At 46.4% G+C, this 26,973-nt stretch overlaps 1 protein-coding gene across 1 annotated transcript in view; it reads right to left on the bottom strand.

Moving 5' to 3' along the window:
- The window catches only part of CTNNBL1 (catenin beta like 1), a 91,939-nt gene extending 67,186 nt beyond the window's left edge, over positions 1–24,753 (bottom strand). The window contains exon 1 of the mRNA XM_081916934.1: positions 24,667–24,753. Coding sequence (XP_081773060.1) covers positions 24,667–24,696 — 30 coding nt within the window. The 5' untranslated portion in view covers positions 24,697–24,753. The remainder of the gene's footprint in view (positions 1–24,666) is intronic.
- Positions 24,754–26,973: the final 2,220 nt, after the last annotated feature.

Here is a 26,973-nt window from a genome sequence, read left to right as displayed (position 1 = left end):
CCAATCCTACCATACAGGTAGAGGTGGGAATTGCTGGGATTGGGGAATCAAGTGAAACGGAGACACAAAGCTCCCCCCCCACACACACACACACTTGTTCAGAATCCTCCATCGGGATGTAGGGCAAGTCGAGTTGTCTGGGCAATCCAGCTACAAAGTCGAAGGCTGCTGAACAGGCCAGAGACCATGTTTGGACCTCCTGGCTCACGTTGCCCAGAGACTCTTGGGGTGGGGTTTCATTCAGGGGTTTTTGGCTGGGGTCAAGATTTAATTTGGGGTGTGCTTACCTTTTGCTGCTATTGGTACTGATTTCTTGCATTTCTATTGTTAGGTCTTAACATGGCATATGGAGATTGTGTCTTTTTACTGAGCGCTTATTGAGACCTTTTATTTACTGCTTATGATTTCTTTCGTTATATTTTTGTAATTATGTATTTTTTTCAACGTTGAGTGTGGTTTAACTAGGGAAAGGCAGTTACAGGTAGGTAGCCGTGTTGGTCTGCCGTAGTTGAAACAAAATAAAAAAATTCCTTCCAGTAGCACCTTGGAGAGCAACTAAGTTTGTTATCGGTATGAGCTTTCGCATGCATGCACACAAATGTTCATACCAATAACAAACTTAGTTGGTCTCTGAAGTGCTACTGGAAGGAATTTTTTTATTTTGTATGGAAAGGCAGGGCACAAACAAACAAGGATGTTGATGATGATATGCTAATCCCACTCTCTCCTCCACTCTCACATGAGCTGCCCTTGCACTAGACCATGGATCTGGCCCAATCGCCTTCTAAATCCGGCCCATGGATGGTCCGGGAATCAGCGTGTTTTTACATGAGTAGAATGTGTGCTTTTATTTAAAATGCATCTCTGGGTTATTTGTGGGGCACAGGAATTTGTTAATACATTTTTTTCTCTCCAAAATATAGTCCGGCCCCCCCACAAGGTCTGAGGGACAGTGGACCGGCCCCCTCCTGAAAAGGTTTGCTGACCCTTGCACCAGACCCTTCCAGTGGCAGGGATTGGCATGAAGCAGAGCCGATCAAGGCACATACACTGCAGATGCGGGGGGGGGGACACCCCACATTCAGTCCCAGAAACCACAGAGCTGTTAGGAAGTGCTGTGGGGAAGCACTGTTGGCAACCCAGCACTGCCTTTGTGATTAGAGACACTCTTGGCCTACAAGGAAAACTGATGTGGTTCAGTTTACGGTGCCCCAAAAGGAGGTGTGCCAAGACTGGAGGTGCAGATTAGTCTAGCGTTACAAAGCAACCCTGGCATTTGCCTCGGAATGAGAAAAGAGGGGAAGGGTCCAGCTGGAGAGCCAAAGGTCTTGTGGGCGGGAGGAGGGCCTTAGCAGCAAAAATAGGAAGGTGTAGGAAAGGTCAAGCAAGCACCTCCTGCTGCCCCTCTTTCCCTGCATGCACTTTACTTGGGCAAACAGAAGTCTGGAAATAAGCACTTAATGGAAGCAACATGTAATTCCGCCCTCACTCAGCTCCACTTAAGGGGTGAAAAAACATTCTGGCAGGAAAGATGCCCCGCTAAGCTCGGCTTCCTTGAGAAGGAACGGCTCTCGCACCCAGCTTGAAATTGCAAGTTGAAAGTTCTGAAATGGCTACAAGCGTTTGCTTTCGACTCTGCCTATCAAGGCTGCCGGTTCTTGTTTTTCTCCCTCCATTTTTTTTTTAATTAAAAAGCAATGAGACTGCAGCCGTAATGAGGGGCTAGGGGAGCACACCGTTTGGTTGGACGCAAAGTAATGTACCATAGAAGAGGGCTACATCACCAGAACAATTGCTAAATTAAAACTCCACTACAAAGCCAACTCCATTTCCTCCGAGCCTGCAATCGATGTCATTATCAACAGTTACGATCTGCTTCGACCTCAATTGGGGAAGGCGGGGAGAGAAATCTCCTCTAATATGCAGTAACGGAGTCATTAGGATAAATTATGAAAGTGCCTCGAGTGTAATTATTAATGCTGCCAAGCCACTGGCACCCGAACATCACTGGATTCCTAGACAAAAACTATGATGCGCAGATCCCAAGGCACATGGGAGGAGTCTCTCTACAACCTTCCCCAACTTGGTGCCCCCAGATGTTTGACCTAAAACTACCATCAGACTCAGCATCATACAGCCGTGCCGGTTGGGAGTGATGTGGGTGGCAGTGATGGAAGTTGCAATCTGAAACTTCTGGATGGGACCAGGTCAAGGAAGTATCAAATGATCACCAACAGGAAGCCAAACCATGTCAAAGTAAAACAGCCATCAATACTGCAACAGGGAGATGAGTGATCAGGTCACCAAAACTGTCTCAAAGAACAAACCTTCCATATTCAAGGGCAATACACTTCTGAATGCCAGGGAATGTTGGGGAGGAAGAAGAGGGGAAAGATGCTATTTCTCTGTCCTGCCCCCCCCCGGCCTCCCAGAAGCACCTGGCTGGTTGCTATGAGAGATCATGGGGGGGGCAGACTTTGGGGTCCTCCTTTTCATATCCTCGAAAAGAGACGGAAGAGCATTTTCATCCTGACCATCAGGCTGAGGTTCTTCCGGAAACCCATTTCACAGATTGTTCCTCGCCCCCCACAAGAAGTTCCATACATTTCTAATTAATAAACTTTCAAAGCACCCAGCATGCTATTAGAGACGGGCAATTTTGTGAGGGCCTGGGACATCCACCCAATTTTCCAGCTGGGGAGCGGGTGTCCAGGAAAGGGTTGTGCTCTCCTAGCCACAGGATCAACACAGAACACATCTATACGTATTGTGGCAGTTCAATGGCTTTTTGAAAAAGCAAGCTTTTTGGAAGCCTCGTAAATGCTTCTCTGGCTGATCTGCTGCAGCTGCAACTTGCCGCAGGTGACCAGACAAGGGCCTGTTGACAGCAGCACTGGCTTCCCGAATCAGTTCTTTTCGGAGAAGGCCTCCTTCCCTAGCTCCTTCCAGTAGAAGAGTGAATTGAGGAGCTTAGCTCTAGCGACTGGCAACTCTTCATCAGCAACTTGGTGTGATTGGAAATGTAGAATAAGAAGCCAGGGGGGGGGAGAGAGAGAGAAGGGGAGGGGGAGAAGAATCTGGAAATGAATTAATAAAGTCTGCTTAATAAAAGCAAAGTGCCTGCTTTGCATGGTGCAAAGGCAAAATAACCTTGTTACCGTGGAGCTCAGAAATCATTTGTTAAAAGAAATGTGAAATGAATCTTTGGAAGTGAAAGGGCTCCCTTTGTGTGTGGATCTCCGCCGGTTGAATATAGCTGGAAAGAGCCATCAAGAAGAACTACCTATTAGCTGTCAATTTAGAGAGACTTCAGGAAGCGAGCCTCAAATCTCCAGCGATATCTTTCCAACCTCTTAATCTTTTTTCTAACACCTGTGTTAAGCCAGCCTGCCTTCAATCCTGCTTTTCTCTAGTGCATCTCAAAAGCAATAAGCAGTGTCAGGTAGAGCAAGAGCTAAACATTTCCCCCCCCCACCCTTTCGTTTTAGGAAATTAAGCTGCCTTGCAGAGGAAAATTCATGGGCATTTCTAAAGGGTACATTTCATACTAGCTAACAAGTGAGCACAGAGAAAAGAAATTGCATGCATATAGCTCTGCATAGAGAGATTAGGATCCTCACTGCCATAAACTCCAAAGGGACGAACCTGCTCATTCTCCATCATGGGGGCAGGCTGGCGCAAAGAGAGTGGGCCAAAAGTCTGCAAGTGCCCCCGGGGCCTGCAATGGCCCCCCACTGCCCCATAAGCGCAATTCAAGATAATACAGTGGGGGGGGGGAGTATTTGATCCCCTGCTAAATTTGCTCATTTGCCCTCTGACAAAGAAATGACCAGTCCATAATTTTAATGGTAGGTTTATTGAGACTGATGTGACCTTGCCTGCCCATGTACTAGTTGTACACTGGGTGAAGCATTACAATGCCCTTTATGTGGGGCAGATTGGAAATGGCAGCTGGTCCAGGATGCTGGCCAGGGTATTTCGCAATGAGGGTTCTCCACTTTGGCACACTGCGTTTACTGCGTAACTGTTCCACTGTCTTCCAGCAAGCACAGCAACCCCAAACTCTCCGACAAACCTTGGAGCTACAGGAGAAGGTGAGACAGTCACCTGAAAAAAGTGGTCCCTGATTACACCATCTTCCCATTTGTTCCGTTTTGGAAAGCAACGCAAGGAGGCATAACAAGGGAGCAAATGCAGGTGCAGAGGGAGCAAACTGCCCCCTCCCAAGCCACAGAGACGCAGGAGTGGCCCCCTTTGGTACACCCAGCACTGCTTGGAAGTTCTGCTTTGTCCATCTGGGCCATAATGGAAACAATAAGCAAACTGGCAGAGCTGGAGAGGAGCAGCACCAGAATTCCTACAGTTCAGACACTCCACATCAAAGTCTGTCAAGACAGCTTTTCCTGCTGCCTCCGGAGACATGAGAAAGCAGACAAGCATCCACTTTGCGGAATGTGAAACAGATTAAAGAACCAGGCGACTCTCAAGATTTCCCTGCCTGGCATTTTGCTGAAGGGGTGTGTGAGAGTATGTGTGCCCCATTCTTGTTTTATTTGCCAAGACAGCAAAAAGAGAGCTTTTGACACCAGCCCTCTCAAGAAATGCCTTCGGCTGCAAGAGCCACCGGATCCTTTTCCAGCACCGCTCATCTCCAGTGGGGAAAAACACAGAGTTGCAAGTTGGCCCTTTTATTTTTATTTTTTAATATAATTTTTATTAAGTTTATAGTATACAAAATCCAACTTCCAAACACTTATTTCCATAAATCTAGTGGACTCCCCCCATCTTCCGAACACTGCATTCTCTGTAAATTTAAAACCTCAGCAAATTGTTAACTTATTTTAAACCTAATAATATATCTTCCATTTTATCGTGATATCTGGTCTCTAAACATTTCAGTCCAAATCCATTGTTTTAGTTTCAACACAATAAAATTATTTCATTACACCACTTCTGTCTTGTTGTTCCTTATTTTCCAATTCAAAAAATTAACCGATGCTGAAGCTGTAATTTCCTAAAAAGGAGCATTTTTTAACATTCATACAACTTATAATGCCTTTTCAAATAGTCCTTAAATTTTTCCCAAACTTCCTCCGTTTCTTCTTCTCCCGAGTCTCGGATTCTGCCAGTCATTTCAGCCAGTTCCATATAGTCCATCAGCTGCGTCTGCCATTCTTCCAATGTGGGTAAATTTTGTGTCTTCCAATGCTTTGCCATCAGGATCCTTGCTGCTGTAGTAGCGTACATAAAGAAAATTCTATCTTTCTTGGCCACCCTCTGGTCTACCATGCCCAGGAGGAAGGCCTCCAGTTTCTTGGGTAAGGTAAATCTAAGTACCTTTTTTAGTTCATTATGTATCATCTCCCAGAAGGCCTTCACCTTCGGGCAGGTCCACCAGATGTGTAAGAATGTCCCTTCCTCCTCTTTACATTTCCAACATTTGTTGTCAGACAAGTGATATATCTTTGCAAGCTTGACTGGGGTCATGTACCACCGGTATGTCATTTTCATAATATTTTCCTTCAGGGCACTACATGCCGTAAATTTCATTCCGGTGTTCCATAACCTTTCCCAGTCTTCAAACATAATGTTGTGCCCCAAATCCTGCGCCCACTTTATCATGGAGGATTTAACAATCTCATCCTGTGTATTCCATTTAAGCAACAAGTTGTACATTCTCGAAATTAACTTAGATTTTGGCTCAAGCAGCTCTGTCTCTAATTTCGACTTTTCCTCCTGGAAACCCACTTTTTTGTCCGCTTTAAAAACTTCCTGAATTTGAGCATAATGTAACCAATCTCGCACCTTGTTTTTTAACTTTTCCATACTCTGCAACCTCCAATTATCTCCAATTTTTTCAATTATTTCCCAATATTTAGGCCAGTGGGCCTCCATATTGAGTCTTTTCCGTGCTTTGGCCTCCATCGGTGAGAGCCACCTCGGAGTTTTACTCTCCAATAAGTCTTTATATTTTGACCAGACCATAAAAATTGCCCTTCTGACAATATGGTTTTTGAATGATCTATGAACTTTAACCTTGTCATACCACAAATATGCATGCCACCCAAAAGCATTATCAAATCCTTCCAGGTCGAGGACATCGGTGTTCTCCAATAAAATCCAATCTTTCAACCAGCAGAGGGCTGCAGATTCATAATATAACCTCAAGTCCGGCAGGGCAAACCCCCCTCTTTCTTTCGCATCCGTTAGTATTTTAAACTTAATTCGGGGCTTTTTGCCCTGCCAGACAAATTTAGAAATATCCCTCTGCCATTTTCCAAAACATTCCACCTTGTCCACGATCTGGAGGGCCTGAAACAGAAATAGCATTTTCGGCAATACATTCATCTTTATAGCAGCTATTCTACCCAACAAGGAAAGTTTCAGTCTTGACCATGTTTCCAAGTCTCTTTTGATCTCTGACCAACATTTCTCATAATTGTCCTTAAACAAATTCAAATTTTTGGAGGTCAAGTGCACCCCTAAATACTTTACTTTTTTAACCACATTTAATTCCGTTTCTTTTCTGAACTCCTCTATTTCAATAGTTGTCAAATTTTTTGCTAGAACTTTAGTTTTTTGTTTATTCAGCTTAAATCCCGCCACCCGACCAAAGTCAGAAATTAATTCTAACGCTCTTTTAGTGCTAGAGGCTGGCTCCTGTAGTGTTAATACCAAGTCATCTGCAAATGCTTTCAGTTTATATTGTTTCTCTCCGACCACAATTCCCTGTGCCAACCGGTCATTTCTAATCTTGTTCAATAGCACCTCCAGGACTGAGATAAACAACAGAGGAGACAGAGGGCACCCCTGTCGTGTCCCTTTTTCAATTTTGAACTCCTCTGTCACCACGTTGTTCACTATCAATTTAGCTTTTTGTTCTGAATAAATTGCTTCTATTCCATTTTCAAACCCCCGCCCTACTCCCATCCTTTCCAAATTTTTCTTCATAAACATCCAAGAAATGTTGTCAAAGGCTTTCTCCGCATCAATAAAGATCAACACCGCTCTTGTATTTGAATTTGTCTGTAAAAATTCCAAAATGTCAATGATGTTTCTTGTGTTGTCAAATAAATGCCTACCAGGGAGAAAGCCTGCTTGGTCCTTATGAATCACTTCATTTAATACTTTCTTAAACCTACTTGCCAAAATGTCTGCAAAGATTTTGTAATCCACATTTAGGAGTGAGATAGGACGGTAGTTTTTAAGTTGAGTTTTTTCAGTTTCTAATTTTGGTATCAACGTGATGAAAGCTTCTTTCCACGTTTCCGGTGCCTTCCTCCCCTCCATAATCTGGTTGCAAACTTCCAACAGTGGTTGTATCAAAGAGTCCTTCAATACCTTATAGTATTTGGAAGTGAGTCCATCTGGTCCTGGAGACTTGCCTAGTTGAAGATTCTGAATGGCGCATTCAATTTCTTGGAGCGTAATGTTACAATTCAGGGTTGCTCTCATTTCCTGAGGTATTCTTTGTAATCCATTAGTTATGAGAAATTGATCCGCCTCCGAATCTTTTTGTGGCCTTTGTGAATAAAGTTCTCTGAAATATCTCTGGAAGCACTTTCTAATTTCCTCAGGTTTCTGAACCATTCTCCCTTCAATCTCTAGATTTGTAACTGTATTAAGCTTTTGTCTCTTTTTCAACTGCCAAGCCAGCAGCTTCCCACACTTATTAGCTGATTCAAAGGATCTTTGTTTCATTTGTTTAATTTTCCATTCCACCTCTTGATTTATCAATTTCGAATATTGTGCCTGGAAAAACTTCACTTCTCTCAACATTTCCTTCGATTTAGGCCTGGATCTCAGTTTTTTCTCTCCTTCTCTTATTTTCTCCAAAATCTTCTCCTTCTTTTCATTCCAGAGCCTTTTTTTGATCGTGTTCTGCTGTATTAGAAACCCTCTCATAACTGCTTTACTTGCGTCCCAGATTGTTCTTTTTTCCACGGTTGTCTTTAAATTTATTTCAAAATAATCCTTTAAAACTTTTTGGGCCTTCTTAACAATCTCCTGATCTCTTAACAAAGCGTCATTCATTTTCCATCTGAAAGATCCGGTTGTGTTTAATCTCAGTTCCATTCTCAAAGCATTGTGGTCGGAGCAGGTTTTTGGGCAGATTTCCACTTTTCTAGTCTTAGGTGCCAGTCCTCTAGTTATCCATATTTGGTCGATTCGCGTCCATGTCATGTGGGCCTCAGAAAAGAAAGTTCCTTCTTTCCCTAGAGGGTTCTTGATCCTCCATATATCAGTCAAGTCCAAATTGTCAGTCATTTCGAAAAAAGTTTTTGGTAGTCTGCCGTCTTTCGTTATGTTAGCACTTTGCGACTTATCCATATTCACTGAGACGACTCCGTTCATATCTCCCAACATGATAATGTTGTTGTAATCCAAATAGTCCAGCATAGTCTCATGCAGCCTCTTGAAAAATTCCGATTTCCCTTCATTTGGGGCGTAGATTCCTAAAATTAAAAACTTTTCTCCTTGTGTCTGAATTTCAACCGCCAAAATTCTGCCCTGTTCATCTTTAAATACAAATTTTGGTGACAGGTTCTCCTTTGCGTATATCACCACTCCTCTTTTCTTGACTTTGTCCGATGAAATAAATTCTTGGCCTAACCTTTTATTAATTAACACTTTTCTGTGGAGTCTTGTCACATGTGTTTCTTGCAAGCAGATAATGTCCAATTGTTCTTTTTTCAAAATATGAAATACTTTTCTCCTTTTTTCTGGAGAGTTCCCGCCATTTATGTTCCAACTAAGAAGCTGTAGAGACATCCTGGTCTAGTACTTGAGTATCACAGTTGGGTATCTATGTTATCCTCCGTTCCCGAAGGATGTGGTGCCGGTCCGCCTCCAGATGGTACGTGTCCTGGTGGTAATCCCGGTGGTGGAGGCCAAGAATCTGCGGCTCTCTTTTGGAGGTCCTCCTCGTTGTCGTGCAGGAACTTCTGCTGGTCCTCTAGTGTTTTAATTCTTACCTTCTTTCCTTTATAGGTGAATGATAAACCTTGAGGGAATTCCCACCTGTAAGGAATTGCGTTGTACCTTAACAGTTTGGCCAAGTCTGTATATGAGGCTCTAAGGTCCAACAGATATTTGGGAATGTCTCTATAAATTTCTGCTCTTTTGCCTTCAACTTCCAGAGATTTTTTAAAATGTTGGCCTAGTATCTTGTCTCTTTCCTCTCTTGTTCTCAAGCAGACCAAACAGTCTCTGGACTTGTCTTTCTTAGCCGATCTTCCCAATCTGAAGGCCGTCACAATTTTGAATTCTTTGTCTTCCTCAACCCCCCAAAATTTAGAAAATAACTGCGTCAAAAATTCCTCTAGGTTGCCCTGCTCCAGTTCTGGGACGGCCCTCAGCCTAAGATTGCATTCCTTACTTTTCAGTTCCACCATTGACAGGTAGGCTTGCTGTTCTCCTACCTGTCTTTTCAGAGGTCTTACTTCCCCTTTGATCTCCTCAACCTTTTTGCACGCTTGCTCAGCTTTTTGATTGGCTTCCGCAGCTAATTTATAGTTCTCTGCCGTAGCTCCTTGCAATTTCTCAATAGCCTGGGTATGCTGGGAAACCTGATCTGATAGTAGATGTAGCTCTATCAATTTTAGATGACTGATCGTCCACCTTCTTATTCAAAAGTGCCAATTGTTCCAAGATTTGTTTCAAGACTGGATCAGTTCCTCCAGTTGCCATTTCTTCTGTATCAAGCGTTTCAACTTCTCCCTCCTGTGCCGTCAGCACAGTTGGTACAGAGGATCTACGTTGATGTGTTAACGTTGTTTGAACAAGCTGCCCAGCTCTCTTATCTTTTTCTTTAGCTTCCTTAGCTTTGGCTGCTCTTGTTTTCCCTGGGCCACTCATTCCCCAGCTGCCTCTGTTCAAGGTCAAATAGTCTTTCAATCCATGAGAAAGGCAAGTCCAGAATGTAAACAATTAAACCACAAAGAATCTCAATATAGTACAGTTCCCAGGCCTCTATACCTCTGCAAATCCACCAGGGGGGGGTGTTTCATGAGAAGGAAAGTTTCTTTTCCGCCATCAAAGTTCCTATCAACTTTTATAATCCCCAAGTTCAAAAAGGAGGTTTCCAGATAGTTCTGTTTCAAAATGGTGCCACAAGGTGACAGAAAGGTTCCAGTATCAATATTAAAGCGATAATGTATCCATCCATGCAACAATTTATACTTCAGAAAAAGTTTCAGCAGCCTGACAGTTCTCCTTTGCAACACTGGCAGCCCGACAGCTCGGTTGTCCCCTTTAACTCCACGTCACTCCACAGTAGGGGGAAGGTTCCGTAGCAAAATAAACCAAAAGATTTAATCCTTCATTCCTTTTAATTTCTAAAAACACAGTCTATTGATGCCCCTTCGTACTATTTTCAAAGTCTCTTTTTAAGCGCTTCAGCCCACATCGAATTCTTTGCTTTGCTCTGATTAGCAGGGTCGGGAGACGGACTTCCTGTTACTCGCCTCCCGTTTTCAGCCGAATTAAATAAATTTAAGTCAATCTTTAGTACCCCTTACTCACGGGTAAATTGCAGCCAATTCCGATACTTTTCAAGAAGAAAGGTCGACGCTCATCAGCAGCAGCAGCGCGGCTTCACTTCCGCGAAAAGAGCGATGAACTCACAGCGCCGCTCCCCCTTTCACGTTCCGGAGCCTCTTACGAGGTCCCTTCCTCGCTTCTGGGGGGGCTTCTGGCACCCGCCGAGTCCCACGGCCGCAGGCTCGCTCTGCCTGCGGTTTATCTTAATGGGTCTCCGCTTTGCCGTAGCGGACAACCCTTTTTCGCGGAGCCCCTCTTCACTGGGTAAAGAGGACCGCCATTGCCGTTTTGCGCCGCCTCCGGAAGTCCGCAAGTTGGCCCTTTTACAGGTTAGGAGGGTGAGACTCAACTAGGCTGAACGTTTCTCAGAGTCGCTATATAACCCACAGACTAGAACCGTTCATGAGAGCCCACAGCTGATGGAAAGGTTAAAAAAAAATGTTGGTGTTTAGGACCACTGCTGCCAGGATGAACACAGACAATAGGAAATTAAAATACAGAGCAGATCTATGGATTCCTGACATACTAATGTAGGAACTGCAACAAAATATTGTGGCTAATAATCCTGCAGGACACTCCCGGCTGTAACTCTGTCAAGGTCTCGAGCTGGGTAGTTCACACCCGTCCCCAGTCGTCCATTTTCATCTTCTAGCCAGCACTCAATGCTCTGTGGTTTCTGGAGACCACTGAGCTTGCTCAGCCCCCCATGGGATTTTTTATTTATGATTCCTATTAATTAAATGTATACAGTTACACACACACACAAACACTTCATCCAAAGATCGCAAGGTGGCAAGTTTACAGTACAAAACACAAAATGCGTAACGTAACAACAACCCCCCCCCCCACGGACACATTTAAAAGGCTATAGATTGTTTCATTGGTCAAGGGTCTAGAAGAGGAACGTTTTTTCCTGGCACCTAACAATATGCAGTGAAGGCACCAGGTAAGCCTCCCTGGGAAGAGCATCCCACCAGTAGGGAGCCACTACAGACAAGGCCCATCCTCATGTCACCCGTCGACCAGACCTCTCATGGAGGAAGAACACAAGGAAGGGCCCCAGATGAGGATCAAAGGGTTGGGGTAAATGGGGGGGGGGGTCCTTGAGGTACTGCAGTCCGTTAAGGCTTTATAGGTCAACATTTTGTTCTTCGTGGGGGTGCCCTTTTTTATATCTCTGCATCCCCTGGGGTTCACCCTTCCATACTGAAATCTCCCTATTTTTTCCTGTGGTTCCACTGGGCCTCCACGTCCATCAACACATGAACACAAAGCCTGTTATTCGAGGGCATGAAAACTGAATTTAAAAAATCAGTTCTGGCATGTTTTAGAACTTTGCAACTTCAGGCAAAGCAAGTGGCTGAACTTTCCACTACCCAGGCCCCTCTCCTCATCTCCTGGGTGGCTCTTTGAGGAGTGAGCCAGGGCAGAACTCTCCCAAGGAATCCCACTAGAAAATGGCCTCTCAACTGTGGGAAACACGGGAAGGCTGTGAGGGAAGGGGCTTGCAAGAAGGCTGCGTCTTGTCAAACTGGCAGCCCCTGGCATCTAGTGGGCTCGCTACAGGCAGATTTATAGCCTGTTGCCTACCAGAGCAATCTCAATCGCTTTTGCGCCGCCGGCAGCAGGCAGAGCCCACGATCCATCCTCGTCTTGCCTCTCTCAGCTGTCCTCAAGCATCACGCAGGCGTTCTGTTCCGAGGCCCAAAAGTGGCAACTGGGAATTGACTGACTGCAGCAGCACAAATCAGCTTTTGGCAATCGTGACAATTGCTTTCCCCTCTGCTCTCCCGAGATGGATTGGAAGAGGAACCCTTGGAAATAGCTGGACTTGGCTGCGACCCCTTAATTACACGAAGTAATCAGAAACCAGACACATGGGGTATGGGCACAGCCTTTCTGGGCAAAACAGCAGCAATATTTAATCATCAGTTTAGGCCATCTGCAACTGTTTTGCTGCGCTGTGTAAAAGTTTATGGGTTCCTGAGCTCTTTGCAAACCGACAGGTGCTGTACTCAGTGCAATTGTTGCAGGCGGGTCCCTCCTTCCCTCCCTCCCCTGACCAAATGTTTGGTGCCGAATTAAGAGGCACGGTGCCCAGCGTCGCCCAAGCCAAACCTGGCACGAAGGCAGAGCCACTATTTGATGGAGCACAGCATAGATTAAATGTTTAGAGAAGAGAAATCCAGGACAATCAAAATGGGAAAGCAATTAGTCGAGCTGGCTCAGAAAAGGGGGGAGCCGTGTTCCTAAGGACCTCGGCAACACAATCACGAAGGGCCAAGGGAGCCGTCCAAATGGCACTTCTGCACAACCACCAATCCATTTCCGTGTCGGGACCAAAAGCCTTGCCTGGAGCAAACACATTACACCTGGAAGCAAACTCTCCAAGCCTCTGCACCAGAATTAACTGGCCTCGGAATGGGAACACAATAATACAAAGCTGGCTTCCATTTAATCGGGCTGCTGGCAATGTCAGCAAAACCACGCATGGCTCCTCCCCTGACCCACACCTGCTGCCAAAGAATAGCTCACCGCCAGCTACTGACAGCGGTGCAGACGCAGCATTCTGTCCTCCGGTCCGGAGGGTGCAAACAAATCACCATCTTTTCCCTTGACTCCGTGGAATAAAGATCATAAGCACACTGAACGCAGCCCAACATTGCCTCAAGCTCGGAAAAACAGAGGCAACAAGGGCATGCACGCCATTAACTGCCACTTTAAGATAATGTGTTCAACAATTGCCTCGACGCAGATAGCCCAGAGTCTTTGTTTTCAAAGAACTCTTTCAATGGCATCGGAGGAGGAATGAATGCAAGGCCGAAGGAAGTCCATGGAGGCGGTGCTGAAGCTTCCCCACTTGGAGGCCTGGGCTGAAGCTGATCTACGGGACTCAGTCCTCCAGGAGGCCTTGCCATCCAAATGCAAGACAAGCGGCGGCGGCAGCAGCACCCGAAGGGCATGCGCTCATAAAAACCCTGCTTTCTATTGCACACCACTTCAAAAACATTTGTTCCACTAAGTAAGTAAATAATCACGGATCTTACAAGAAGGATCTTACAAGAACCTTAGACCAGTTGTCCACAAACTTTTTTCTCTGGGCCACACTTTCAGAACAAAAACTTGCTCGCGCCACACTGAATTTTTTATTGGCAAGAAATGCATTAGAAAACGCAACTAGGATTGTGCTTGGTATCACCTGATGCTCTTGCTCTCATTTTGAAAAGGTACCTATCTATATTCTGCAAAATAATAATGAAAATATTTTAATACTATACTGTACTATACTACACTGAGCTGTGTGAATGTTTATTTGATTGTCCTTGAATCTTCCTGCCACCCTTGCCATCCTCTGCTGCCACACCCTTTTGAGAACCTCTGCCTTCTTCCTTCAGGGGTATTTTCACATCTCCCTGTAATCATCAAATATATTGCAAGTCTGGTAGGAAGAAGGTGGCCACAAGCCTCCCTGCTCACAGACTCAGCCTCCGTAATCCCCACAGGTCATGCATGGCACCAGCACCAAATGGGAGTGAACAGGATGCATCCCCAGAAGGGATATCACCAGACAACAGGCAAGTAAACCAAGCCTCACACAACTCCCCGGGGGATGAATGAATGACAGCCTTCTGATGTGATGGGGCCATTTCATTGAAAGCGGCAGGCGGGTCACCCAAGCGCAGCGCAGGCCTGAGGGGTTCTGAGAAGCGGAAGGGAGAGGGAAAACGGGCAGAGGCTGACTCCTAAGTAATACAGTGGTGCCCCGCAAGACGAACGCCTCGCAAGACGAAAAACCCGCTAGACGAAAGGGTTTTCCGTTTTGGAGGCGCTTCGTAAAACGAATTCCCCTATGGGGTTGCTTCGCAAGACGAAAAAAATCTTGCATCCCCCCGCTGGTTTTTTTCGCTTTTTTCGCCCTTTTCTTAAGCCGCTAAGCCGCTTATCAGCTGTTCCGCTGATAAGCCGCTTAACAGCTGATCGCTGGAAGCCGCTTGACAGCTGTAGCGCTAATCCGCTAAACTGTCAATGGGCTTGCTTCGCAAGACGAAAAAACCGCTATACGAAGAGCCTCACGGAACGGATTAATTTCGTCTTGCGAGGCACCACTGTACCCAGACTACGCTTTGAAAACAGGCAAACAAATAAGGAAATGAATGTTTATTTTCCCCAGCCTTGCTTGCAGAAGCCTCATCTCACTGGGAAATGTGGAGCTTGGGTGTGGGGAAAGAAGGGGGGGGGGAAATGTTGCAGGGATTTGAAATATGCCTGAATAGATGCCGGCCCCCCTTTCCTTTCACTGCGGGAGTCTTTCATTTCTAAAACCGGGAAGAAAAAATATGAGCAAAATCAATCTTCTTTTCCAGACGAGCTGTTGAAACAAGCGGAGCTCGATGAAATACAGTGCAGCATTACATTTTCTAATGTCTTCTGTGCCACATGCAAATTGCATCAAAAATACTTAGAATTAAATAAGAGGGTAATAAATAATAACGAAACCCATGAAACCTGGAGAAACAACGACAGGAGAAAAATGAATGTTTTCACTTGGGATTAGAAGCAAGATGAAGAATTTGTACAATGTGTGGAATGTACAGGAGTCAGGTTGGGGGCGCGGAGACGGTGGGGAGAGGGAATTATATCAAGAACCTGTGAAGATCCAAACACTGCACAGAGGGAGAAGGGATTGTGGCAAAGATCAGCCAGAGAAAGGCAATTCAGAAATGTTCCCAGGAAATCCAAAGTATACTCAGAAGTGAAGCTGACAGGAATTGAGAAGTGTCCTTGCAGTTCCTCGAAGGGAACCCTAAAGCATGGGTAGGCAAACTAAGGCCCGGGGGCCAGATCCGGCCCAATCGCCTTCTAAATCCGGCCCGTGGATGGTCTGGGAATCAGCGTGTTTTTACATGAGTGGAATGTGTGCTTTTATTTAAAATTCATCTCCGGGTTATTTGTGGGGCATAGAAATTCATTCATTTTTTTTTCTCTTCAAAATATAGTTTGGCTCCCCACAAGGTCTGAGGGACAGTGGACCGGCCCCCTGCTGAAAAAGTTTGCTGACCCCTGGCCTAAAGCATCCTTTGCCTACCTGGCGCCACCCAGATGTTTTGAACTAACACGCCCATCGGTCCCAGCCAGTGGGAGCTGCAGTCCAGAACATCAGGAAGGTGCAAGGGTTTTCCGGCTGAGGTTGTTGGGCATGTTTAGCCTGGAGAGGAGAAGACTGAGAGGTGGCATGATATATCCATCTTCAAATATCTCAAGGGCTTTCACATGAAAGATAGAGCAATTTTGTTTTCTCCTGCTTTGGAGGGTAGGGCTCAAACCATGGGATTCAAGCTGTATAAGAAAGGAAACTGGACTAAACATTAGGAAGAATTTTATGTTAGTTAAGAGCTGTTAGACCAGCCTTTCTCAACCTTGGGTCCCCAGATGTTTTTTGGCCTACAACTCCCATCATCCCTAGCTAGCAAGGGCAGAGCTCAGGGATGATGGGAGTTGTAGACCAACAACATCTGGGGACCCAAGGTTGAGAAACACTGTGTTAGACAGTGGAATGGACTCCCTTGGGAGGTGGTGGAATCTTCTTCCTTGAAGGTTTTTAAAGAGAGGTTGGGTGGCCATCTGCCAGGGAATCTTTAGCTGTGATTCCTGCATTGCAGGGGGTTGGACTAGACAATCCTTTGGGGTCTCCTCCAACTGTACAACTCTATGATTCTGACGCAAAGAAGGTGTCGCCCCAGCAAGCCTATGCAAAAGGAACCACACAGGGTGAGCGCTCCCCATTACTGTATACTCTAAAAGCAGCAGACTCGCACCCATCTACTCCCAGCCGCTGCCACTGCTGTGAAGAAGATAAAGCATCTTCACGAGTGTGATTGCAGCCGAAGCAACAGCAAGGTTACCAACAGAAGCTGCTCCCAAGACATCTCCAACTGCTAGACTCTGAGGAAATCAATCTAGCTGAACCTCCCTTAAATGAGAATGTCCCTCTGTAATGACTCCGGCTAATGCTTTAACTGCTTTTTGGCTTCCCACTGAATTGTCAGATGAAGAATAAGCTTGTTGGAGCATGAAACTCTGGGCCCTGCGCAAATAAATGGATCAGAACACTGTTATAAAAACATCAGTCAAATTTAGCGAGTCTGCATTCGGCTGCCCTTGCAGGGTTATTCTGGCAAAGGGAGGGAAAATCAACAGTTGGCCACAGCTTCCTAGGAAACTATCCCTGAGCACTCAAAGAGGTTGCCAAGGATGCCAGCCAGCAAAAAAATTCACACCATGGGGCAGTTGTTGGCCTGCTGCCCGTCAATGGAGCCATTTCCCCCAAAGGCTCTTAAAAATGCTTTTCACATTTTTGTGGGTGTCAGAATGATAAGCACTGCTTCTATCTGCACACTCTTAATGCCATCAGCTCCAGAGTTGAAAAGGCTACAGCAGAAGGCAGAGTACGGATTGCCACAGAAGAAAGGGCGTCATTAAGACCCTATCGATTAACGGGAACAGAAAGCACCACCCCACTGCCACATTTCTAGAGGATATCACATGCACAGCCAACCTTTCTGATAACTGTTTTCACATTTCAAACAGCCATGCAGGCAGCTTGGAAATAAATTCCATTTGCCACATGAAGAGAGCTCAGTGAAATGTGCTTAAGATACAGATTTGAGTTTCACAAATGCCTTGTCAAGGGTGGTAGTGAAGTGACGCACAGAGGATATCATTATAACGGCATGGCCATAATGCAAAGGGGTTCTGGATTCGTTCTGGAGGTCCGTTCTTAACCTGAAACTGTTCTTAACCCGAGGTACCACTTTAGCTTTTGAATTATGGTGCTTGAGGAGACTCTTGAGAGTCCCATGGACTGCTAGAAGATCAAACCTCTCCATTCTGAAGGAAATCAGCCCTGAGTGCTCCCTGGAAGGACAGATCCTGAAGCTGAGGCTCCAATACTTTGGCCACCTCATGAGAAGAGAAGACTCCCTGGAAAAGACCCTGATGTTGGGAAAGATGGAGGGCACAAGGAGAAGGGGACGACAGAGGACAAGATGGTTGGATAGTGTTCTCGAAGCTACCAGCATGAGTTTGACCAAACTGCGGGAGGCAGTGGAAGACAGGAGTGCCTGGCGTTCTCTGGTCCAGGGGGCCACGAAAAGTCGGACACGACTAAACGACTAAACAACAACAACACTTTAGCTAATGGGGCCTCCCGCTGCTGCCGCGCGATTTCTGTTCTCATCCTGAAGCAAAGTTCTTCACCTGAGGTACTTTTTCTGGGTTAGCAGAGTCTGTAACCTGAAGCGTCTGTAACCCGAGGTACCACTGTATAGCAGTGTGGTATTTTTAGAACTGGGAAAGGAAGGGAAGAATTATATGAGCCTAACTTGTTTGACCTCATAAGTGTTATTCCCATTTCAGACACTGAGATGATCAGATTGCTCGAGGCTACACAATAGGGGGGCAGCAACTTTTCAGCAAAACAGCATGTGCTCTAAGAGTCGCAAGACAGAGTCCCTTGCAACTACAGGCGCCCCAAGAGCTATTCCTCAGCATCCTCTGCAGAACTGCAAGGAATCCAAAGGTGCAACATTTGGGATCAACCATCACTTTCTGGGCACCTCCAAAAGATTCCTCAAGGGGCTGCTCAGGCTGGCAGAGCAGAAATGCTAGGCCCCCTGGGCATTGTAGCAAAGAGATTTTTTAGAAGGGGGGCTGGAGGCAACTTAAGATTCAGTAACAAACTTTCCTATTTCCCAGCACAAGCAGCTGCTCCCCACAGCCTGAATGTGTTGGGCCCAGTACAATAAAGAGGGCAGACAGCTGCTCTGGATTTAATTGCTCTGTTAGAAGAGATTAGATGGATTTCATTCTTTTATATCAGTTGCCTTGGGACCCCTGAATCAACTCAGCTGCCTTGGTTGTGGGTGGGGGGGACCACTTTGTAGTGGTTCTAATTGCTTTTGGATGAAAGTGGTGCTTGTGGGGGGTGTTCCAATATGGAATTCTACAGCGGATGATCATACCCCCCATGCCACTTAACATCTATACGAAACGGCTAAGTGGGGTCACCTGAATATGTGTTTTGCAATGTCATCAATATGCTGATGACATGCAGCACTATTTCTGCTTTGTACCTCCACAGGTCTGGCAAGAGCCGATAAACTGGAGCTCAATCCAAGCCAGACTGAGGCACTGTTGGTGGGTGGATAGGAGCCAACCTGTTCTGGATAGTGCTGCGCTCCTTGGATCCCAAGAAAGACAAAATGCTGCAGGCTCAGCTGTTCAGTTCCAATCTGTTTCCTCCGAGGATGTGGACAGGCTGCTTGGACGAGTGAAACCAACCACCTGTCTCCTTGATCCTTGCCCATCCTGGCTTATAAAAGCTAGCCGAGAAGGGCTGGGTAATGGGCTTCACGGGGTGGTGAATGCTTCTCTCTGTGAGGGAGCCTTCCCAGATCCACTGAAAGAGGCGGTCATTAAACCACTTCGTAAAAAAATATATCTCTAAACCCAGGCAATATGGCCAACTATCGCCCAGTCTCAAATCTTCCATTCTTGGGCAAGGTGATTGAGCAAGTGGTTGCTGAACAACTCCAGCATGCCTGGAAGAAGCAGACCATTTGGATCCCTTCCAGATTCAGGCCCCATCATGAGATTGACACTGCCTTGGTTGTGCTGGTTGATGGTCTCCGGCAGACTAGGGACAAAAGTGAGAGTTTCGTAGTTCTTCTGGATCTCTCAGTGGCGTTTGATACCATCGACCATAACATCCTTCTGGACCGTCTAGAGGGGCTGGGAGCTGGGGGCACAGTTATACAGTGGTTCCGCTCCTTCCTTCTGGGCCGGTTCAGAAAGTGGTGGGGGGGGGATGAGTGTTCAGACCCCTGGGCTCTCACTTGTGGGGTGCCTCAGGGTTCTGTCCTCTCCCCCATGCTTTTCAACATCTACATGCAGCCGCTGGGAGAGATCATCAGGGGGTTTGGGTTGGGTGTTCATCAGTATGCGGATGATACCCAGCTCTACCTCTCTTTTAAATCAGAACCAGTGAAGGCTGTGAAGGTCCTGTGTGAGTGTCTGGAGGCGTTTGGAGGATAGATGGCGGCTAACAGATTGAGGTTGAATCCCGACAAGACAGAAGTACTGTTTTTGGAGGATAGAAGGCAGGCAAGTGTGGAGGACTCCCTGGTCCTGAATGGGGTGACTGTGCCCCTGAAGGACCAGGTGCGCAGCCTGGGAGTCATTTTGGACTCACAGCTGTCCATGGAGGTGTAGGTCAATCCTGTGTCCAGGGCAGCTGTCTACCAGCTCCATCTGGTACGCAGGCTGAGACCCTCCCTGCCCACAGACTGTCTTGTCAGAGTGGTGCATGCTCTGGTTATCTCTCGCTTGGATTACTGCAGTGCGCTCTGTGTGGGGCTATGTGACCCGGAAACTGCAATTAATCCAGAATGTGGCAGCTGGACTGGTGACTGGGAGCGGCCGCCAGGACCACATAACACCAGTCCTGAAAGACAAACATTGGCTCCCAGTACATTTCCGAGCACAATTCAAAGTGTTGGTGCTGACCTTTAAAATCCTAAATTTCCTCGGACCTGTATACCTGAAGAAGCATCTCCACCCCCATCATTCTGCCTGGACACTGAAGTCCAGCTCCAAGGGCCTTCTGGTAGTTCCCTCACTGTGAGAAGCCAAGTTACAGGGAACCAGGTAGAGGGCCTTCTTGGTGGTGGCACCTGCGCTGTGGCACGGCCTCCCACCAGATGTCAAAGAGAAGAACAACTACCTGACATTTAGAAGACAGCTGAAGGCAGCCCTGTTCAGGTAAGTTTTTAATGTTTAACAGACCACTGTATTTTAATGTTTTGTTGGAAGCCGCCCAGAGTGGCTGGGGAAACCCAGCCAGATGGATGGGTTATAAATAATAAATTATTATTATTATTAATTATTTTCCCAAATATTATGGCCTTGCAGCAGCACAAGAATAGGGAACCTCTGGCCCTCCAGGTGTACCTGCTTCACAGCAGGGGATTTGCAGGTGGTCCTTGTGAGAAGAGGAAGGGAGAGTCCCTAAAACTCACCTAGTAAGGACCCAGGATTTGAAGCTTGGAAAGGAAGAGGCCAGGGGGGTGGGGGGAGTAGGTGAGGGAGGAACAACTTTTTTCTTAATGAAAGGGGCGAGACGGAGCATCAAATTGGTTCTCAAAATCACCTATTTTCGTTACATGGAAACTGGAAAAGCAAATGAGGTGCAACTTTAATTTAACCCATTTCAAATACCTTCAGTCTTGAGAAATTATTCAACTGTTAAATAGAAGCAAAGCTGCATCTCCTCTTAGCTTTCCATGGATAGAATTGCATCTCCGAGCATGACTAGAAACTGTCACAGAGCTATTTATTTCAAATGCACCTCCCAGGTCTGCCTCCTACAGTTTTCCTGCTATCGGTACAACCTTCTCTCTTTTGCATGTTCTGCTTCATTTGAGCACTGAGTTTCAACAGGGGAACCTGAGGCCTTCCAGATGGGTGCTGGAACCCCCCCCCCAACTCCCACCTGCCCCAGCCAGCCTGGTGAGGAATGCTGGGAACCACACACCAGCACAGGTCTCCCATCACTGCTCCATGGCACCTTAAGTGATTGATATTTATGAGGTGGGCATTAGAATGAATGCAAAAGGCTACGTGTCTACCACCAGACAAAGGCCACACGTTCCACCACCCGCATTTCAAGAACATGAAAGTGACAAAGTGTAAGAAAGAATCTAAGATGTTAGCTAGAGGCATCACCATTCTCAGCTACAGCAGCCCTAATGGCTTCCTCTCCCCCCCCCCCCCAAGTGATAAAAATCTTAATACCGTAACTATTAAAAATCAAACAACAAACTCAAAAATAGAATTTTCAGAAAATAGAGAAATCAATCCTGAAGGTAGTTTAGCTTGTTGCAAGAGATGAATTCAAGCGAAAACCTGTGTGATGGTGAAGCCGCTCTCTGGAAAGGGGGCAGAGCCAAGCGCCTGCAATCAGCACATGTACAGTCCAGGTGCAAGAGAGACACATGGCTGCTCCCCAAGAGAGACTTTGTTTCTCCAGCCCTCTCCAGCCACCCATGGATCCCTTTCTTCAGTTACTTGTCTTTCCCCGTTTTCTTCCCCAAAGCTGGAAGGGGAACCCAGAGAGGCCACACGAGGCTTCCTCACAGAACACAAGCCCTGAAGGTGGATCAGAAGAAGGCAGGCTATTTAGTGCAGCAGCATCCTACTCCCCGGTGTGGCTAATCAGAAGCCACTTGAGAAACCCATAAGTATCACATGGAGGCAACCACTTCTCAGCAAATGGTATTCAATGGATGGAGGGCATCATTGGTTCTAGTATTATGGCATCTACCCAAGGCCTTATGTGAGTCCTTCCTAGTCCTGATGACACCTGTGGTCCTTTCAACGTGGAGACGCTGAGCCCTGAACCTAGGAACTTCTACACACAAAGCTGGTGCTTCTATCCACCAAGCCACAGGTTGTTTGTCTTTCTCCAATGTTTATTACTTCTTAAGAGACTTATACAGTCATACCTCGGGTTCAATATGCTCGGGTTCAATATGCGCATGCGCGGAAGCGGCAAAACGCGACACGTGCAGACGCGCTGTCGCGTCTTACGTTCCATTCAGGATGTGAACGGGGCTCTGGAATGGATCCCGTTCGCATCCCGAGGTACCACTGTATACTGCTTTACACTGCAAAATTACCCAACTAGTACAAGAATAAAACAGCACAATAAAATTGCATCAAACTACATGCAGAGACAAGAAAACAGTGAGCAGAGGACAATTAAGCGAACATTTTAAAACCACTTTGAGTTTGTTTTTTTACAATCAAGCGGTGTATAAATTTTATGAAATAAACACCAATGCCCAGTAAATGCTTATGGGAATAAAAAGGTTTTATATATTTAATAACGAAATATTATTATTCTATAGTAATCTAATGATTGCTGAATGTTACTTTATTTGATGCAAGTTGCTTATTTTAAAGTTATGCTTCATTATCACATTTTTGTATTACATTAGGTTGTTATGGTGGTGCTGTGGTCTAAACAACTGAGCCTAGGGCTTGCCAATCAGAAGGTTGGCGGTTCAAGGACGGGGTGAGCTCCCGTTGCTTGGTTTCAGATCCTGCCAACCTAACAGTTTGAAAGCACATCAAAGTGCAAGTAGATAAATAGGTACCACTGAGGTGGGAAGGTAAACAGCGTTTCTGTGTGCTGCTCTGGTTCGCCAGAAGCGGCTTAAGTCATGCTGGCCACATGATCCGGAAAAACTATCTGTGGACAAACGCCGGCTCCCTTGGCCAGTAAAGCGAGATGAGCGCAGCAACCCCAAAGTCGTCCGCGACTGGACTTAACGATCAGGGGTCCCTTTACCTAGGTTGTTATAAGGTGTGCATTCTTTGTTTCTTCGGCTTGTAAACCGCCTTGGGTATTGTAAGATAGAAAGACGGTATACAGGTAGGTAGCTATGTTGGTCTGCCGTAGTTGAAACAAAATAAAAAATAATAATCGTGAAGCTGAGGCTCCAATACTTTGGCCACCTCATGAAAAGAGAAGACTCCCTGGAAAAGACCCTGATGTTGGGAAAGATGGAGGGCACAAGGAGAAGGGGACGACAGAGGACGAGATGGTGGGACAGTGTTCTTGAAGCTACCAGCATGAGTTTGACCAAACTGGGGGAGGCAGTGGAAGACAGGAGTGCCTGGCGTGATCTGGTCCAGGGGGTCACAAAGAGGCGGACACAACTAAATAACTAAACAACAACAAGCTATGTTGGTCTGCCGTAGTTGAAACAAAATATAAAAAAATTTAAAATTCATTCCAGGTAAAGGGATCCCTAAGTATTAGGTCCAGTCGCCGACGACTCTGGGGTTGCAGCGCTCATCTCACTTTACTGGCCGAGGGAGCCGGCGTACAGCTTCCGGGTCATGTGGCCAGCATGACTAAGCCACTTCTGACGAACCAGAGCAGTGCACGGAAACGCCGTTTACCTTCCCGCCAGAGCGGTACCTATTTATCTACTTGCACTTTGACATGCTTTTGAACTGCTAGATTGACAGGAGCAGGGACCGAGCAACGGGAGCTCACCCCTTCGCGGGGATTCGAACCGCTGACCTTCTGATCTGCACGTCCTAGACTCTGTGGTTTAACCCACAGAGCCACCCACGTCCAGTAGCACCTTAGAGACCAACTAAGTTTGTTCTTGGTATGAGCATGCACACTTCTTCAGATACACTGAGACAAAAGTCACCAGACCTTTATACAGTGGTACCTCGGGTTAAGTACTTAATTTGTTCCGGAGGTCCGTTCTTAACCTGAAACTGCTCTCAACCTGAAGCACCACTATAGCTAATGGGGCCGCGATTTCTGTTCTCATCCTGAAGCAAAGTTCTTAACCTCAGGTACTATTTCTGGGTTAGCAGAGTCTGTAACCTGAAGTGTATTTAACCTGAGGTACCACTGTACATAGTGAGAGGGTGGGGAGGGGTGTTACTCAGAAGGGGGGTGGGAACGGGTGATTGGCTGATAGGTGTGGTAAACCTGTTGATGACTGTTAACGACTGCAATTGGTCTTACAGGAAAAAGCAAGGGGTGAGAAGGTGAAAAATGGCTTTGTCATGTATAATGAGAAAAGAATCCAATGTCTCTATTCAGACCAGGTCTCTCCATAGTTTTAAGTTTGGTGATAAGTTGCAATTCAGCAGCTTCTCTTTCCAGTCTATTTCTGAAGTATCTGAAGAAGGAAGTGTGCATGCACATAGAAGCTCATACCAGTAACAAACTTCGCTGGTCTCTAAGGTGCTAATGGAAGATATAAAAATTAAAAGTGATGATGATGATGATGGAATGTTGATTTCCATGTCGTGAGCCGCCCAGTGCGAAAGGCGGTCTTACCTGCACGCATTTAACAAGTGAGAGCAACCATGGGGGGGCAGGGCTCCCCCGGGCCCCTCCCCCACCCCGAAACAACAACACATGATGCAGCCCCCCTCCCCCTGTCGGTAACCATGGCGACACCCCAGGCGCCTCCTCGCCCCCGGGGGGGGGGAGGTTGTGGGGATCCCTCCCCCCTCTCCGCCCCCGCTGACCTGGTAGCTGAGCAGCTCCCCGACGTCCATGCCGGCGGCGCCCCTTCCCCGCCGCGAACCGGCGCTTCTCTCGCCGCCGCCTTCTTCCGGACTGTCGCAAAAGGCCGCGACGCTGCCGCAAAGCGCCCGGAAGGGGAGGGGGAGGGAGAAGCGCGCGCGCCGCACGTGGAGGAGCTGCGGCGGCGGCTATTGCGTCTGGCGCCCCTGGCGGTCGGGCTGGGAATCGGCGCGCTTGCTCGCGGCATTTCTTTCCCCCGCCCTTCTTTCGAGGGAGGCAGTGTGGCGCAGCGGTTAGAGCGGCGGCTCCCAAGCTTTTTTCCCTTTCCCATTATAATTATGATTATTTTCTTGACCTGCGTATTGTTTAGGTGGTTTTGTGGGTGGAGGGGAGGCTGCTGATTTTAATCTTTTCTATCATTGTTTTAGATCTTCTTATGATGTATATAAGGTCCCATCACCTCCTGGCAAATAGAAGGGGAGGAAATGGAGGTAGTGAGAGATTTTACTTTCTTGGGCTGCATGATCACTGCAGATGGTGACAACAGTCACGAAATTAAAAGACGCCTGCTCCTTGGGAGAAAGGCCATGGCAAACCTAGACAGCATCTTAAAAAGCAGAGACATTACCTTGCCGACAAAGGTCCGTATAGTCAAAGCTATGGTTTTCCCAGTAGTGATGTGTGGAAGTGAGAGCTGGACCATAAAGAAGGCTGATCGCCGAAGAATGGATGCTTTTGAATTCTGGTGCTGGAGGAGACTCTTGAGAGTCCCATGGACTGCAAGAAGATCAAACCTATCAAACCTATCCATTCTTAAGGAAATCAGCCCTGAGTGGAAGGACAGATCCTGAAGCTGAGGTTCCAAGACTTTGGCCACCTCAGGAGAAGAGAAGACTCCCTGGAAAAGACCCTGATGCTGTGAAAGATGGAGGGCACAAGGAGAAGGGGACGACAGAGGACGAGATGGTTGGACAGTGTTCTCGAAGCTGCCGGCATGAGGGAGGCAGTGGAAGACAGGAGGGCCTGGCGTGCTCTGGTCCATGGACACGACTAAACGACTAAACAACAACAACATGATATATATGGAAATCTGTTGTGTGCCTATCAGTGTTTTATTTGTTGTTTATGGCTACTTCTGTTATGTGCGTAATTATGCGTGTTTTTTCATGTTGTAAGCTGCCTACAGCGTGGTTTTTAACCATGTAGGGGCAGCATCCAAATAAAATGATGTGTGCATGCATTAAATTTGTTGACTGCTTGTCACCCAAAGGGGAGAAACAAAAACAGAAGGAGATGAAGGGGAAAGAGGGGGGTGTCATATGATACATTAATATTTCATAACACCTATGAAAAAATAAAAACCACACACCCGCTTTATAAATAATAAAGCTATACATTAAAATTCAGCAAAGATAGGGTGGGGGGGCGATACCTCCCTTGATAGGTGGGGGAGCTTCTGTATATGCAGATGTTGTGTCTAGATTCGTATCAGAGCACACTGCATGTAGAAAATCCCAGGTGTGGAAGTTCTATCCAGAGAGGAATGGCTGATGAAGATGATGGATTATGCCAAAATGGCGAAACTGACTGGGAAAATCGGAAACCAGGAAGAGAAGAACTTTAAGGAATGGGGGGGAAATCTATAATGTATTTAAGATAAATACATTATATTTCTCCATCTTTCCTCCATCTTTCCCAACATCAGGGTCTTTTCCAGGGAGTCTTCTCTTCTCATGAGGTGGCCAAAGTATTGGAGCCTCAGCTTCAGGATCTGTCCTTCCAGTGAGCACTCAGGGCTAATTTCCTTCAGAATGGAGAGGTTTCTTCTTGCAGTCCATGGGACTCTCAAGAGTCTCCTCCAGCACTAGAATTCAGAAGCATCCATTCTTCGGCGATCAGCCTTCTTGATGGTCCAGCTCTCACTTCCATACATCACTACTGGGAAAACCAGAGCTTGAACTATACAGACCTTTGTTGGCAAGGTGATGTCTCTTCTTTTTAAGATGCTGTCTAGGTTTGTCATTGCTCCAACACGGCTACCTACCTGAATTTTCAAAGAGAAAGGTGTCGTTGGAGTGATTTCCACCGTTTTAACTAGATGCTGCGTGAAGAAAGTCGTTGTTTTATCCAACCTGACTCTTCCCACATTCAGCTTCACTGAATGTCCACAAGTTCTAATGTTATGAAAGAGGGAGAAAACTTTTTTCTTATCAACCTTCTCCAGATTTGCAAACAAACCCCACTACTATTTCTTGCAAAAGTGTGCTATGTGTTCTCTGCTGGAAAATGATTCTGCAGACCGCTACCCT

Source organism: Podarcis melisellensis (assembly GCF_964234715.1).
Source record: "Podarcis melisellensis genome assembly, chromosome: 6".
Taxonomy (NCBI): Eukaryota; Metazoa; Chordata; class Lepidosauria; order Squamata; family Lacertidae; genus Podarcis; species Podarcis melisellensis.
This window is presented reverse-complemented; position numbering and strand designations above follow the sequence as displayed.